Genomic DNA, 16,991 nt, shown 5'->3' on the forward strand with positions numbered 1-16,991 from the left:
ACCATCAGGTCCTGGTGCCCAGCAGCTTTTCGGGGGTTAGTTATGTGCTGTGGAAGAGGGAGGAGTGGTCAGAGGTGGTCAGAGAGACCAGAGATACTGTAACCGAGTGTACCTGTAACCAGGGATACTGTAACCGGGTGTACCAGTAACCAGGGATACTGTAACCGAGTGTACCTGTAACCAAGAATACTGTAACTGGGTGTGCCTATAACCAGGGATACTGTAATCGAGTGTGCCTGTAACCAGAGATACTGTGACCAGATGCGATTGTAACTAGGGATACTGTAATCAGGTGTGCCTGTAACTGAGGGATATTGTAACCGGGTGCGCCTGTAACCGGGGGATACTGTAACTGGGTGTGCCTGTAACCGGGGGATACTGACCGTCTCTTTGATCCGCTCATACTGAGCTCTCAGCTCCTTGGTCTTATTGATCCACTGATTTTTATCCTCTGGGAGAGCATCCAGATACAGCTGGGAATAAAAAACATTACCTAATTAATATTCATCACATTTAACTACAGAGTAATACTGCTAATAGAGAGCAAGCAGGCTCCTGTTTGCAGCACATGTGGAGGTGATGAGCGCCAGTAAAACGGAGATATAAACGGAACCCGTGACACCCGCACCTCCGCTCGCTCACCTTCCCGCACACGTCCGCATGCTCACCTTCCAGCACACGTCCGCACGCTCACCTTCCCGCACACGTCCGCACGCTCACTTTCCCGCAAGCTCACCTTCCCGCACATGTCCGCACACTCACCTTCCCGCACGCGTCCGCACGCTCACCTTCCAGAACACGTCCGCATGCTCACCTTCCCGCACACCTCCGCACGCTCACCTTCCAGAACACCTCCGCACGCTCACCTTCCCGCAAGCTCACCTTCCCGCACACGTCCGCACGCTCACCTTCCAGAACACGTCCGCACGCTCACCTTCCCGCAAGCTCACCTTCCCGCACACGTCCACACGTTCACCTTCCCGCACACGTCCGCACGCTCACCTTCCCGCACACGTCCGCACGCTCACCTTCCAGCACACGTCCGCACGCTCACCTTCCAGAACACCTCCGCACGCTCACCTTACCGCACGCTCACCTTCCAGCACACGTCCGCACGCTACCTTCCCGCACACGTCCGCACGCTACCTTCCCGCACACGTCCGCACGCTACCTTCCCGCACACGTCCGCACGCTCACCTTCCCGCACACGTCCGCACGCTCACCCTCCCGCACGCTCACCCTCCCGCACACGTCCGCACGCTCACCCTCCCGCACGCTCACATTCCCGCACACTTCCGCACGCTCACATTCCCGCACACGTCCGCACGCTCACCCTCCCGCACGCTCACCCTCCCGCACGCGTCCGCACGCTCACCTTCCAGCACACGCTCACCCTCCCGCACACGTCCGCACGCTCACCCTCCCGCACACGTCCGCACGCTCACCCTCCCGCACCCTCCCGCACGCTCACCTTCCCGCACACGTCCGCACGCTCACCTTCCAGCACACGCTGCGGAAGCGGCTGCTGCGTAGCCGGCCGTTGAGCCCGGCCTGCCGGATCCGGGCCAGGTAGTTACTGTGCAGAAATAACTCATCCCACTCTTTTCTGCGGAGGAGGGAAAGAAAAAAGAAAGACAGGAGGAGAATCACGGAGGACGACGAGTGAAAATGAGGACAAAAGCAGTGAATATAAACACTGCTCTCCGACCCCCACCCCCAGAGTGTGGTGTCTTTGTAAGTTACACAGTACATATAGACGTGTGCTACAACTAAATATTACATTTTTAACATTGACATGAATGAGCTGACACCGTAAAGCCGTAGCACTGCAGTGTAGACGGGTACAGCCAAATTACTGGAAACGGTACTGGTGAAACAGTTTTTTCTGTTGGTATCAGCTGATAATAAGGAGAACAGTTTGTTCTTTTAAATACTCTTCATCGCTCTTTCAGACGTGTGCGCATGCATTACTCCACTTCCTGTGGGAGCAAACGGGGGGGGGGGGGGGGGTCACACCTGCACCACCCCCCCACGCCCAGCCCCTCTGCCCCCCCGGAGCAGCTGGTTCTGCTGGGTTTGACCCAGAACCTCGTTCTCTGTGCACGCGGCTGCAGTAATGAGCTTCCTTTACACTGCTGCAAATAAGCATGCACACACACACACATGCACACACACACACACACACACACACACACACATGCGCACATACACACACACACACATGCGCACACACACACACACATGCGCACACACACACACACATGCACACACACACACACACACACATGCACACACACACACACACACACACACACTCACACGCACACACGCGCACACACAAACACTCACATATACACGCACACACACACACACACACTCACACATACACACGCTCACACACACACACACACACACAAATGCACACTCACACACTCACGTATAGAAGAGTGTGATGTGCTCACCTGTAGGAGAGAAAGATGTTCTCTGACTGCGTGAACGACCCACTTCCACTGCTCTCCAGTGTACCCCCTGCGGCACAAACAAACACACATGTTAAACACACACGCACGCACACAGACACACACATTTACACAAATCGCTGCAGGAGTTTCACAGCTTGTGATGTAATAAAAATACCAGACTTCCGGCTCCCCTTCCTGAACGATGTCCTAACCCTAACCTGGCATCTCTTTTAATGCTTAGTGCAGGTCCAGGATACCCACATTTCACACTGTCATTTCCTCCAGACCTCCGTATCAATCCAAAGGGAGCTGCAGTACAACTCGCCAACCACTGGGGGCGCTGTGCACAAACATATTCTACAGCTGACAGATACTACACAGCTGCAGGAGTGCGTGAGCTATCGGCCGCTCAGGTTTAATCAGGTCGCGCTTCTCATAAGGCACAGGATCACTGATCCAGCATCAGGTTTCCCCGTCTATATCCCAACTGTATCGGTCATGAGCCAAAAGGCTCAAACTGACCCCAGAACAGCGATCCTTCTCAGAGACACACAGAGAATACATCCTCCAGGGGCTGGATTTGAGAAGTCTGAGAAACGGCTTTTACACAGACATGCAAGTTAGTCTGTGCACTGTTCTGGAGTGAGAATCATCCTGAAGAGTGCGGAACAAAGACTAGAGGTGCAAAAATGCCAAAAAAAAAAAAAAAAGTCAAAGTGTGAAAGATATTTAGAAACTTTGTTGTGAAAACTGTCAGCTGATTAATGAGAGTCTGTTGGATTCGATGTACAGTCCCTGGACTGCATATATAAAACATACACATCAATTATACTAATTTACAATGTAATGTAATGCAATTTACAAAAAAAATAACCATTCAAAAATTAGCAATTTATTATTGTGCTTTTTTTGGTTAAATCTTTATTCCCTAAAATATGCATCTTTTCATCTGCGGTTATGCGTGTGCATGCGCTGCGAAGCTCGGACCTGTCTGACCCCGACGCCCAAAATCAATAAAGATAAAAAAGCGAAGGACTGCATCTGGACCTCAGCCCCTGCTGAGCCCAGCCGGCCTAATGTAACCCCGCGAGCAAACACCGCTAACCTGAGCAGGCCTCAGCCCCTGCTGAGCCCAGCCGGCCTAACGTAACCCCGCGAGCAAACACCGCTAACCTGAGCAGGCCTCAGCCCCTGCTGAGCCCAGCCGGCCTAATGTAACCCCGCGAGCAAACACCGCTAACCTGAGCAGGCCTCAGCCCCTGCTGAGCCCAGCCGGCCTAATGTAACCCCGCGAGCAAACACCGCTAACCTGAGCAGGCCTCAGCCTCACCTTCGGCCCGTTTAAGAGTAAATCTGCAGCGTGCACAAACTCGAGCTTCGGCATTGGAGAACAGCCCCCAAAGTTTATTTACGTACAGACGAGGAAAGCCTTGTTTACTCTGAGGGGGGCGCCCAAGTACTTTCTTGTTTGTTTTGCAGCTGACTTGTCTCTGCAGATGTGTAAGAATGGAAAAGTAAACTTCTCAAAGTGAAGTACTTCTGTGGAAGCAGCAGCTATTATTCAAATCATTCCATTCAACAGAGTAACCTCCCAACTTTACAGTTACATTATCGTGCTAAGTGTGATGTAATGATTATGATGAAGGTGGTGTGATGGATATGACGGGGCTGAAAGGCGCTCACTCTGCCTGGTCCTGTTGAAGTTCTGCAGGGGGTCGATGCCCGTCTCGTGCTCCTCAGCCTGGAGGGGGTGCCTCGTCTCAAAGTTGGGGTGCTGCATGTCAAAGAGCTACTGCCACCTGCAACAGCCACAGCACAGACCGTCAGTACTGCCACCTGCAACACAGACCGTCAGTACTGCACCCTATAACAGCCGCAGTACTGACCATCATGCACAAGCACCCCTCCCCCACGCGTGGCGATACTCACTGCCAAGCTGCTGATGCTGCACTCCTCATCGAACGGCCTTCAGACGGGACTCAGCACATGAGGATTAAATCTGCAATAATTAATCACAGCTAATTACACACACGCGTAATCAATACCATAAACCACCCGTCAATAAGGACATACACAGAAGAGTGCGTCTTATGACAGGAGCTTGGTCAAACAGTGAAAGGTCATTTCTCTTCTTTTATATATCCTTCTAGTTCGTACTATACGTCCACAAAATTCACCAATCATTTCATTTGGTAGCTGGCTAAACTGAATGACATTATATTAGCATTAGCAGGGCCTGGGAACTGGTACCATTACATTAGCATTAGCAGGGCCTGGGAACAGATACCATTACATTAGCATTAGCAGGGCCTGGGAACAGATACCATTACATTACATTAGCAGGGCCTGTGCACTGGTACCATTACATTAGCAGGGCCTGTGCACTGGTACCATTACATTAGCAGGGCCTGTGCACTGGTATTATTACATTAGCATTAGCACTGGTACCATTACATTAGCATTAGCAGGGCCTGTGCACTGGTACCATTACATTAGCATTAGCAGGGCCTGTGCACTGGTACCATTACATTAGCATTAGCAGGGCCTGTGCACTGGTACCATTACATTAGCATTAGCAGGGCCTGTGCACTGGTACCATTACATTAGCATTAGCAGGGCCTGTGCACTGGTACCATTACATTAGCATTAGCAGGGCCTGTGCACTGGTACCATTACATTAGCATTAGCAGGGCCTGTGCACTGGTACCATTACATTAGCATTAGCATTAGCGGTCACTGGCTTGTGCCACAGGCCCACACAGACCCCAGATAAAGCTGAGAGTGGAGCTGGTAGAGTTCCTTAAATGCACGCTGAGTTTTGCCATTTTAAACAAAAGAAGAAAAAAAAACTGGATGTAAGAGGAAGTAAAATTACAGCGTCACAACTTTTCTCGCCAGACTATTTATAAACATGCGAAACGCGCACTGCCAGCACCCGTCGGCAGATCTAGGCCACGTTCCGCTTCTGCGACTACTGAGAGAGACGCACAAAACCATGAAACCCAGACACACCTGTGACAAGACGACAGGAGACGAAGAACGACCGAGAGAAAAGAGAGACGGAGAGAGAGAGAGATCTTATGAGAGTGAGAGAGCAGGGGGGAGGGTGCTTTATGGTACTATGTGTGTGCTCCTACAGGAAGCGCAGACCTGTTTTTTTTTTCCAGGCTACACCTGGGATGGCAGTCTGAAAAATGATCAGTGTTTTCAGCCTCACATGAACACTCAGCACTCACGGGGACAGCAATGCGCAGGCTTCTGGGGCTTAGGATGGAAAAACAGGCAAATATGTGAGAATGAACGCCAAGGAAAGGGCTTTGTGGAGCTCTGCTGAACGTGCACATTCAGGAGGGACTTCTTACATGCCCAGCCAAACACTGCTCGATTGTTCCCAGAACAGAACACTCCCACAGAGAAACAAGTGTTTCCCATATCTGTGTTCTAGAGCCTGAGTCTGTGTTCTAGAGCCTGAGTCTGTGTTCTGGAGCCAGTGTCTGTGTTCTAGAGCCAGTGTCTGTGCTCTAGAGCCAGTGTCTGTGTACTAGAGACTGAGTCTGTGTCCTAGAGCCAGTGTCTGTGTCCTAGAGACTGAGTCTTTGTCCTAGAAACAGTGTCTGTGTCCTAGAGCCAGTGTCTGTGTTCTAGAGCCTGAGTCTGTGTTCTGGAGCCAGTGTCTGTGTTCTAGAGCCAGTGTCTGTGCTCTAGAGCCAGTGTCTGTGTACTAGAGACTGAGTCTGTGTCCTAGAGCCAGTGTCTGTGTCCTAGAGACTGAGTCTTTGTCCTAGAAACAGTGTCTGTGTCCTAGAGCCAGTGTCTGTATTCCAGAGACTGAGTCTGTGTCCTAGAGCCAGTGTCTGTGTTCTAGAGCCAGTGTCTGTGTCCTAGAGCCAGTGTCTGTGTGTCTGTCCCCCCAGCCCCCCCCCCCCCCCCATAAAGCTGAGTTTCTCTGCCAGTGAATGATTTGCACAGCAGTCAGGAAGTAGCCCATGGGGAAGTGTTACATCACAAGGAGAGCTGGGGGGGGGGGGGGGGGGGGGCAGGCTGTTCACACGCAACTCAGGACTGACGGCCCCTCGCACAGACAGTCCACAGGCCGGTCCATCTTCGCGGCGTGGAATCGGACAGTCCCTTTCACAGAAACACCCAATCGCCTGATTTTCACCAGGATGTCCTTAAAAGCACATCTTTTACAAAAACAAACAAGAGAATTAAACAAATGAGAGAAAAATCTTTTAAAAATTAACCACAGAAAAACAAAATGGCCGTGTCTTCCTCATCTCTCAGGTTAACGAGAAACGCAGCGCGCTTCATTAAAACCAGCCAATCAGAGGCGAGCAAAGGGGACCGGATTAAAACCAGCCAATCAGAGGCGAGCAAAGGGGACCGGATTTTACAACCTGTGTTTCTGCAGACAAAAACCACCTGCTACACACAGAAAGGCAGGAAGAAATAAAGCCTAATTAATCTGCTCTTTAGGACACAATCGGGTCCCGGAACCTTCCTCTCGACCAATCGGTCACAGCGGCAGTCCTGCAGAGGACAAACTCTTCCGCCAAACTTTCCACGCTTTCCCGGGGAAACCGACGAATGCCCACCCAGCCCTGAAGGGACTGTACTTTCCCGCAACAAAGAAATATTTAGCAGCTAAAACTAATCTTTTTCCAATAAGCGTTTAATCGCGGTACAGAAGAGGAATTCTGCTAAAACAAGGGCAGGTACTTAGCGGGCTGTGCTAAAGCTGCCTGTGGGGCGGGGCTGGCGGTGCTTCTGTTGTGTGAAGACGAAATCCATGCCAGTAACCGCTTCTTACATTAAGATCACGAGAAGCAAACAACTCTGCTGCAGAGAAACCCGTCCTAATTAAGCAGAGGATAAATCAGGTTTTTCCTGAACCAAGTTAGTGCAGAATTCAAACCTGCATATCGTGCTGCATACACTAAAGCTGGCTAGAACTGTAACCCGAGCAAAAGAGTTCCATCACTGGAACCTGGACAGGTGTGCAAAAATGTACACACCTGTGCATATACATATGAGCTGGATTTTTTATTACTGAACTTTGAACTCTGATAAATGTACTGTAAATACTCCAGCAGACCCTGCAGCTCCTTGGGACCAGGGCTGGGGACCCCAGCAGACCATATGGCTCTCTGGAACCAGGGCTGGGGACCCCAGGAGACCATATGGCTCTTTTTTGGAGTGTTTTTTGCTTAATTTGTTCGAAAGACACAGTTAGAACCGAACCTCTTCAGCCTGTAGTCAGCATGTGACCCTTTGATTCTGCTCTAAACGACATGTCGTTCTGGGGACTAAATCTCACAAACTAGCGGTGCTGAGCCATGGAGCTGGAAAAGGCTCATTAGATAATTAAATATTAATTCATGGATGAAGCAGGAGCAGGAGCAGGAGGCAGAGTTCAGCAACACCACAGCATGTCCCTCAACGCGGTCATTACAGGGTTAATGAAAACAGACAGGGGAGCGGATACAGACCTGAAAACACACCATCGCATTGAGGACATTTCAAGGCAGGAATCAACAAAAAAGGATAGAAATATGGGGAGTCTAAATCAACCCACAATGCATCAGGTTACTGGCCACGCAATTAACCCTTTAAGGAGTGTGATCACAAAAATATGTGACTGGAATGTTCTTAACTGAAGATTCTATTCTGTTCTATGATGTCACAATCACTGCTGGTCACTGAGAGCCGCGGAGTTCTAGAAAACCGATTCAGAATTTTGGGCGGAAAAAAAAAAACATTCCCAAAAAAAAAACCCTCTCTTGAAAGGGTTAAAGGGCCAGAGTGAGGGCGAACGGGGCAGAAACTGGGGGAAGGGGCCGGTGGCACCCCTCTGCTCAGCAGAAGGGTTAACGCAGCACCCCCCACGCGCACAGTGTGTTGTGGCGGGACCAGATGTCGTGCAATTAAGCTCGATTTTCCTCCCTAATTTAAGCTCCTTTGTCTACATGAAGCTAATATAACAAGAAGCTGAAAAGCAGGATGCGCCCCCCTCCCCCCTTACCCTCTCCCTCCGCCCGGCCCGCATTTTAAATGTCACTCTAAGTGATGCCAGATAGTTTGTTGGGGGGGGGGGGGGGGGGGGGGGGGGGTAGGGTGATAAATTGGGAGCAGTCTGGCGTTTTTTCTGGCTTATCACTGAGACAAACCTGGCGCAGATCGCTGTGATTAATTAAGCAAACTCAATGCCTCTTTTACTCGACTCTCTCCCCTCTCAAACGTCCCGGGATGAAACAATGATTAATCAGCCAGTAACTGGCCCAGGGAGAATCAGCCAGTAACTGCCCAAAGGAGAATCAGCCAGTAACTGCCCCAGGGAGAATCAGCCAGTAACTGCCCCAGGGAGAATCAGCCAGTAACTGCCCCAAGGAGAATCAGCCAGTAACTGCCCCTGGGAGAATCAGCCAGTAACTGCCCCAGGGAGAATCAGCCACTAACTGCCCCAAGGAGAATCAGCCAGTAACTGCCCCAGGGAGAATCAGCCAGTAACTGCCCCAGGGAGAATCAGCCAGTAACTGTTTTATACACCAGGCTGGCCAGCGGAGGATGGGCTCCCCCTCTGTAGCCGGGTTCCTCCCGAGATTTCTTCCCATCAGGGAGTTTTTTTTCTCGCCACGGTCCGAGGGCTTTTCTCCCCAATGGGGAGTTTTTATATTTTTACTTCATGTGCTATTTGGGGGTTCAAGCGTAGTTTTTTCATCTTTCTCTGCTACCCTGTAAAGTGTCTTTGAGACAGTTTGCTGTTAAAAGTGATGTACAAGTAAAATTGATTTGATTTTATAACTGCCCCTGGGAGAATCAGCCAGTAACTGCCCCAGGTAGAATCAGCCAGTAACTGCCCTTGGGAGAATCAGCCAGTACCTGCCCCTGGGAGAATCCAGGGTGCTATCCACCTGCTCTGCTCTGCTGGGGTTACAGAGTACTTTTCAGACACACCACATGCTCACATGCATAACCACATGAGATTTTCATTTACTGCTAAACCTCACCCCGCTTCCCAAACATCACCACTCTTACTTGGACACCTTTATCTGCGGACGGAAAGACATCAGACCAGTGTAACCCTAGCCTGCGTCAGAGGATGCTTTCAGCTCCAAGCTTCGTCTGTTTGTTTGTCTGTTTGTTTGTTTGTTTACCCGTCTGTCTGTTTGTTTATCTGTCTGTTTGTTTGTCTGTCTTTTTCTTTGTTTGTCTCCTGTTTGTCTGTTTCTTTGTCTGTTTGCCTGTTTCTTTGTTTGTCTGTCTGTCTGTCTGTTTGTGTGTTTGTTCGTCTGTTTATTTTGTGTGTCCAGCCGGCCTCACAGCAGTTACTGCTAAATCAAGCGGAAAAACTGACATTTTTCAAGGCAAACATTCTAATAATACCAAGGACAAGACAGAACCGCAAATTCATCGCTTTCCAGGACAGCGAAGGAGCACAATATCAGCACTGTGAGAGGCACGAGTGAGCCAGGGTGCATTCTGGGAAAACATCGGTCCATATTTAGAATGAAATGTGCGATTCTGCAGCTGTTTCTCTGATCTCAGCCACTGAGCTTGATCAGTCATAGTCTTCGTACACCACACCAAAAAAAAGAACAAACAAATACAATAACAGCATCATCATTATGAATAACGCATAAAATTAGCAGGCACTGAGACTGCAAAACTGTTCAAGTGTGATGGAAAAAAAGAAAGAAAAAACAACCAAAGTTCCATGTGGACTTAATTCCTAATAGGGAGTAGATTATTATTGCATCCCGAATGACATCGTAAACGCAAGTGCACATCCGGGGTGAAAAAACATTGTGTGAAAAGTGCTAAATAAAATGCTATTTCTTTATTTTGATTTGTTACATGAATTCTGGCCCACTCTATGCTCCCAAATTCACCAGCTAAAATCAACTCTGAAAGAAATATTGCAAAGTTTCAGGTCTCATTTCATGAAAACCGTGCATGTTTAATAAATCACAACTTATTATCATTGGTAAAACACTTCCACCCACATACATACAACGCATTACCCAAAATAAATGGGTTTACCTTCCCGCTATTAACTACAGGAACAACAGGACGAAGGTGTCCCCAAAATCCATTACAGCGGTAACTGAGCCCTGTCTCCATAAATCAGCATCGACAGTCCAAACAGACATTATGTTTATGCATAATGCCACGGCATCTGCTCATCACACACTGGAATGCCGCGCTGCAGCTTTAAAGATCCTCCCGATGAAATGGGCCTTATGAATGTGTATATATATATATATACACACGCACACACACGCACGGACACGCACGGACACACACGCACGCACACACACACACACACACACGCACGGACACACACACACACACACTCACACGCACACACACACACACACGCACGGACACGCACGGACACGCGCACACACACACACTCACACGCACGCACGGACACGCACACACACACACTCACACGCAGGCACGCACACACGCGCACAAACACGCACGCACACACACACGCACGCACGCACGCACGCACGCACGCACGCACACACACATGCAAACCCACACGTTTCACATCCAGTTTGTGCGTGTGCATTATATACATATTGAATGTATAAATAGATATGTACATTAATACAAATATAAACGTATATATACATATATATATATATAGAACTCAAATATCGGTAAATAAATATACGCACAAAGGAATACAAACAAGAAAACTCACAGTTTAGGTAAATTTAACATTCAACGTGATTTGTCCTCAACTCTGGCAATTTGACAGTTAAATTAGAAATGCTGTAATTTTGTGTATTTTAAAATGAACTTAAAACCACACCTCAGAGAAACTCTGTTACACTTGCATCACATTTAAAAAAAAAAAATTTAATTATACCATTTTATTTTTAGTGTAGCAACACGCACATCGCTGAAGAAAACGAAAGATCATGCTTAATTTTTTAATCTATGCTTGTTTTTTTTTTTTAGAGTTTTGTCAGAGAACGTGAAAAGGATGACTTTAGACCCACTGAGGAATCGGGCTGGTTGGGAATACACACACTGAAACACACGCAGCAGCACAGTGGGAAGTGGACTGACTGGAGCTACAGTAACAAATCACAAGCACCATTTCAACGCTCCAGTGTCTTAAAAATATAGGCCTGGAGAAAAGTAAAGAAATACAACCACACTCAGACAGGATGATTCTGCACCTAATCTAAAAACACACGTGGCACATACATAAGAAACACGCGCCCAGCGACACGGGCCATTTTAACGCCAAGCCCCCCCCCCCCCCCCCCCCCCCCCCCCCCCCCATTCGCCAGTTAAACACAGCCCACACACTCAATACGCTCAGGAACAACAGGAATACGCTCAGAGGCTATAACCACAGCAGCCAACCATGTGAAAAAAACTATATGCTGGAGACTACCTGACGTCCACCAATACACACTTCAGAATAGTTCAGTATAATTAACGTTTATATAATTACACTTTGAGTATGCAGAGTATACTAGTTTCACCTGGCCAGGTAAGAGTGTGACTGCTGCAGACTGTAACCATGGCAGCCAGGTAAGAGTGTGACTGCTGCAGACTGTAACCATGGCAGCCAGGTAAGAGTGTGACTGCTGTAGACTGTAACCATGGCAGCCAGGTAAGAGTGTGAGCAGGCAGTCTTGGGCCGTTACACACCTGGGACAGGCGTTCTCACCTGGGACAGGCGTTCTCTCCTGGGACAGGCGTTCTCTCCTGGGACAGGCGTTCTCTCCTGGGACAGGCGTTCTCTCCTGGGACAGGCGTTCTCTCCTGGGACAGGCGTTCACACCTGGGACAGGCGTTCTCTCCTGGGACAGGCGTTCAGCCGTTTCCTCCCACAGAGGGGTCCTGAAACACAGATGAATCAGTGATCAGAGCAGGTTGCTGGGACATGGCTTGTTCCAAACTGCAGGGACAGTGTAAAACACCCACGCACGCACGCACGCACGCACACACACACACACACACACACACACACACACCTAAAGTACCTACCTCACCATTTCTCATAATCAAGTCCATCCAGCACTTACTGTTCCACTCAGCTGAACTAATAGCCACAAATAAACTAAACTGACAAACCACTGTTTAATTAAACAAACAACCCCCTAAATGAATAGACTGGGCGGAGGGAGAGACGCACACACCCACACACGAGGGTCAGAACACCACCTCCACCACCTGATCATCGCCCTTCTAGAACATCCTGGAGAAAATGGCAGCTGAAGAAAGTGACTGTAGAAGCAGAAGCAGGTGACTGTGACTGCAGAAGCTGAAGCAGGTGACTGTGACTGTAGAAGCAGAAGCAGGTGACTGTGACTGCAGAAGATGAAGCAGGTGACTGTGACTGTAGAAGCTGAAGCAGGTGATTGTGACTGTGACTGTAGAAGCAGAAGCAGGTGACTGTGACTGCAGAAGCTGAAGCAGGTGACTGTGACTGTAGAAGCTGAAGCAGGTGACTGTGACTGCAGAAGCAGAAGCAGGTGACTGACTGTAGAAGCAGAAGCAGGTGACTGTGACTGCAGAAGCTGAAGCAGGTGACTGTGACTGCAGAAGCTGAAGCAGGTGACTGTGACTGTAGAAGCTGAAGCAGGTGACTGTGACTGTAGAAGCTGAAGCAGGTGACTGTGACTGTGACTGCAGAAGCTGAAGCAGGTGATTGTGACTGCAGAAGCTGAAGCAGGTGACTGTGACTGCAGAAGCTGAAGCAGGTGACTGTGACTGCAGAAGCTGAAGCAGGTGACTGTGACTGCAGAAGCTGGCTTCCTCACCTGCTTTACACAGGGCTGTAAAATTAAAATGAACAGACTGTTTCATGGCAACAGCAGGGGGCTCATTTGCATCCAAACCGCCCTGCCTGTGTGATATGGAATAATCCAGCACTCTGCAGCTTCTAGCATGGGTCTGTGTGTGTGTGTGTGTGAGAGAGAGAGAGAGTGCGTGCATGCGTGTGTGTGTGTGTGTAAGCTTGTGTGTGTGTGTGAGTGCGCGTGCATGTGTGTGTCCATGCATGTGTGTGTGTGTGTGCATGTGTGTGTGTGTGTGTGTGTGATAGTCTGTTTGAGTGTGCGTGCATGGGTGTGTGTGTGAGTGTGTCCATGTGCCTGTGTGTGTGAGTATGTGTGTTTGTGTGCGTGTGAGTGTGTGAGACATCGTGTGTGCGTGTGTGATTGTGTGTGACAGCATGTGTGTGTCCATGTGCATGTTTGTGTGTCACAGGAGGGTCTTCTGCCCAGCAGCCCAGCCTTTGCAGCTTCACTAAACGGTCTCACATGTCCAACATCACCAGCCAATCAGAGCAGCCTGCAGGGGTGTCACATGACCCTGAAATTCCTCCACGGCCTGCTGATAGCTGCTGATGCTCCTTACAGTCCCGTGCTGCCGACGCTGTTACTGCTGATTCACCACGTTACGCAGGGAGAGGATGACCCGCGACAGGGAGACAGAGAGACAGAGAGAGAGAGAGAGAGAGAGAGAGAGAGAGACACACAGAGAGACAGAGAGAGAGAGAGACAGAGAGACAGAGAGAGAGAGAGAGACAGGGAGACAGAGAGAGAGAGAGACAGAGAGACAGAGAGACAGAGAGAGAGAGAGAGAGACAGGGAGACAGAGAGAGAGAGACACACACAGAGAGACAGAGAGAGAGAGAGAGAGAGACAGGGAGACAGAGACACAGAGAGAGAGAGAGAGAGAGAGACAGAGACAGGGAGACAGAGAGACAGGGAGACAGGGAGACTGAGAGCCAGAGAGCCAGGGAGACAGAGAGACAGAGAGACAGAGAGCCAGGGAGAAAGAGAGAGAGAGAGACACAGAGAGAGAGAGAGAGAGACAGGGAGACAGACAGACAGAGAGCTGTTCGACCGCTCCAGCAGCTCCTCGTGAACAAAGCGCGGACCAACCCTAGGAGCTCGAGTACAGACGGGAAATAACCCGGCATTGAAAAAACGACATTTCATATCCCCGCGTCCTCTCCATCAAAACACGGAAGCAGCACGTGCTTTACATTGAATTACGTTACATTGCATTACATCCGATTCGGACAGACAGCAGGCATCGATTAAGGCTTAAAACCAATCTATCCACAGCGCGCTGTCCTCCATATCCCAACATATCCATATCATAGCAGCTCGCCTGCACTGTAGAGAGAAAGAGCGGCTGCATGAAGAAGACTCAATGGGCTCGTGGTGTGACTTAATCATGGCCACGACCGACCGACCCACTGCGAGATCAATGCGCACAGTGTATTAGACAACTGGGGAGCTTTAAAAAGGCACACCAAGAGAACAAATCAGTTATTCTTTGAGGTGACATTATTCAGATTCTGGCCCCAGCACAACCCCCGAGAAGAGAGACAGGACGGGTTCTATTTTAAGTAAAATGAGGACATGTGACAAATGCATCTTTTGTGTGGCTGGACGTTTCTGTAGTGATTTTCTCTGGGTTTGATTAGAAAAGAAACCAGGGAGGGGGGAATTCAATTTACAGGAGACGTCACCATACTGCGCGTTTTTTTATATTTTGACGTAAAGCTGTCTGAGAGTTGACGTGGTCCGTCTGCCTGGGTGTCACTGTAGAGCACAATGGTGGTCGGGCAACTGTAAAAGCATTGTTTCGAAAACAGCCAATCAGAGACGTTAACTGAGCCATAGAATTAGGCTACAGTTTGGCCATTACAATGGAGAATGCCGCACGCGCAAAGGGCGCGCTATTCCTACTGTAATACCAGCCGGTGGCTACCCCGATCATTTAAAAAAAACAAAAAAAAAACGCGTGCATCTCATAAAACGGACTAAGCTATTATCGACTGTGTGCACCTCTACTTCTCATTTTAACTAATGGGACTACATAAAATAATCTAAGAGGGCCACAGTCCTACCAATAATATACGCTACACACAAAACAAAATTTGCAAAAACAATATAGCCCCACACCGTGAAAATCAAATCAGTTTTCTTCTGACCCATGCACTTCTGTGCAAGTCCTTCACGGTGACGTCAACCCTTTACCCAAAAACCGTCCACCTAGTCAAGATTTCAGACTGGAGTGTTCCATGGGACTAAAGGTCACGAGACGTATCAAAGAAGCCAAAAAAACGCACTGACCTGACCAGTACAATCCGAGTCCTCGGCCCATAAACACGTGACCTAAGCAGGAGGGGGGTTTAACCTCGAATTTAGACTCCGATTAATTAAAAAGCAAAATAGTCTTGTAGCTTTGTCTAATTTCTTCTTATGTTCGGTGCTTGTATCACGAAGGTTTCTGTTGTTTTATTAAGTTTATTCAGTATACTAATACTGTATGTTACCAGCTACCTTGTGCTTACAATGGGACGGCTGGGTCATTTTCCCAAGCTCACTCACAGCAAGTGACCAATGCACTATAAATGCATCAAAATTCGCATGATATCATTTTACTAAGCATATAACCAGACTGCTACAGTACCGAGTAAATTCGATTAAATGAATAATCTACAATAATCCAAGAGAGTAAATGGCCGTTGTGTCTTTCGGAAAATAGCAGCTGTCCTTCGGTTAGCGTTCAATAGACAGATTAGCTGGCGAGACGACTGAACGCGACGTTTTCGAATAGCGAAGTTAGAACAGGATATCATTTTTTTAAAGGCAATGATTGAGCTCCTAAGCACGACGCCATCTGTATCGGTTACATACATGTTCATACAACCAGGAAGACAATCTGCCGAACGATGGGATGATGCACGAGCCTCGGACCCAGGCCGGGACGCGCTCAGAACACTTGACAGAACAGGCAAAAGACAGGATTCAGAACCGCGCACTAAAAACTAAAGGTGACGGACCACAGAACCTCAAAGCATTTCCCTCTTTGTGGCGCTTACTGTATTTACCTGTAAAGATCACGCGCTTCTGCTGCTGCAGCTCAGAACGTGAACGTAAACACTCCCCAGTCAGGCGGATGTGAAGCGATCAGCTGATCCGAGCATGTGACCAGGGACACGAAGCCGCTCAGCGGACTTCGCTCTCCCACAGTGTAAAAAAAATCCGACCCTCGTCGAGCTCAGGCTGGAGGAGACGCGAAAATGTCGTCAGGGATACAGAGAGACATTTCTTCGGATGTTTTTTTCTGTTTTTATTTTTGATTGACGTTCGTGTGCTTGCCTTAATGTTGGCAGAACCGTTCCTTGTGCAATTTCCCTACTGTTCCGAATAATTGCGTTCGCAAGGCAGAATGCCAAACAAAATAAACACTGAAATTTATATCTGGCGTTTACAGTTGTCTGAAATTGGAGCTGTGAAATTACTGTTGTGAGCCTGTATCGCTGCTGCAGAGTGTATGTACAAAAGAGAGAGTGCATGAATGTCCCTGAACACACACTGACAGGTACTTTTCACTCTGCAGTCCCCCAGCCAAGCTGCGCAGTCACTCTGCAGCCCCCCAGCTGAGCTGCGCAGTCACTCTGCAGTCCCCCAGCCGAGCTGCGCAGTCACTCTGCAGTCCCCTAGCCGAACTGCGCGGTCGCTCTGCAGCCCC

General features: G+C 49.0%; 1 protein-coding gene across 8 annotated transcripts in view; it reads right to left on the reverse strand.

The window, feature by feature from the left end:
• Positions 1-16,496, reverse strand: part of tbc1d5 (TBC1 domain family, member 5) — a 30,165-nt gene extending 13,669 nt beyond the window's left edge. For 2 of the 8 annotated variants that reach the window (XM_035429045.1, XM_035429040.1), the window contains exons 1-8: positions 16,348-16,496; positions 12,160-12,332; positions 4,392-4,461; positions 4,146-4,261; positions 2,463-2,529; positions 1,498-1,606; positions 384-473; positions 1-47 (exon numbers count right to left, since the gene is read on the reverse strand). The exon at positions 1-47 is cut by the window's left edge and continues 28 nt beyond it. In XM_035429045.1, coding sequence (XP_035284936.1) covers positions 1-47; positions 384-473; positions 1,498-1,606; positions 2,463-2,529; positions 4,146-4,242 — 410 coding nt within the window. In that variant the 5' untranslated portion in view covers positions 4,243-4,261; positions 4,392-4,461; positions 12,160-12,332; positions 16,348-16,496. Of the gene's footprint in view, positions 48-383; positions 474-668; positions 675-1,497; positions 1,607-2,462; positions 2,530-4,145; positions 4,262-4,391; positions 4,462-12,140; positions 12,333-16,153; positions 16,284-16,347 lie in introns of those variants that run through there. The other 6 variants (XM_035429046.1, XM_035429044.1, XM_035429043.1 and 3 more) reach the window with 5 other exon arrangements.
• Between the last annotated feature and the right edge of the window lie 495 nt (positions 16,497-16,991).

Source organism: Anguilla anguilla, chromosome 8 (assembly GCF_013347855.1).
Source record: "Anguilla anguilla isolate fAngAng1 chromosome 8, fAngAng1.pri, whole genome shotgun sequence".
Taxonomy (NCBI): Eukaryota; Metazoa; Chordata; class Actinopteri; order Anguilliformes; family Anguillidae; genus Anguilla; species Anguilla anguilla.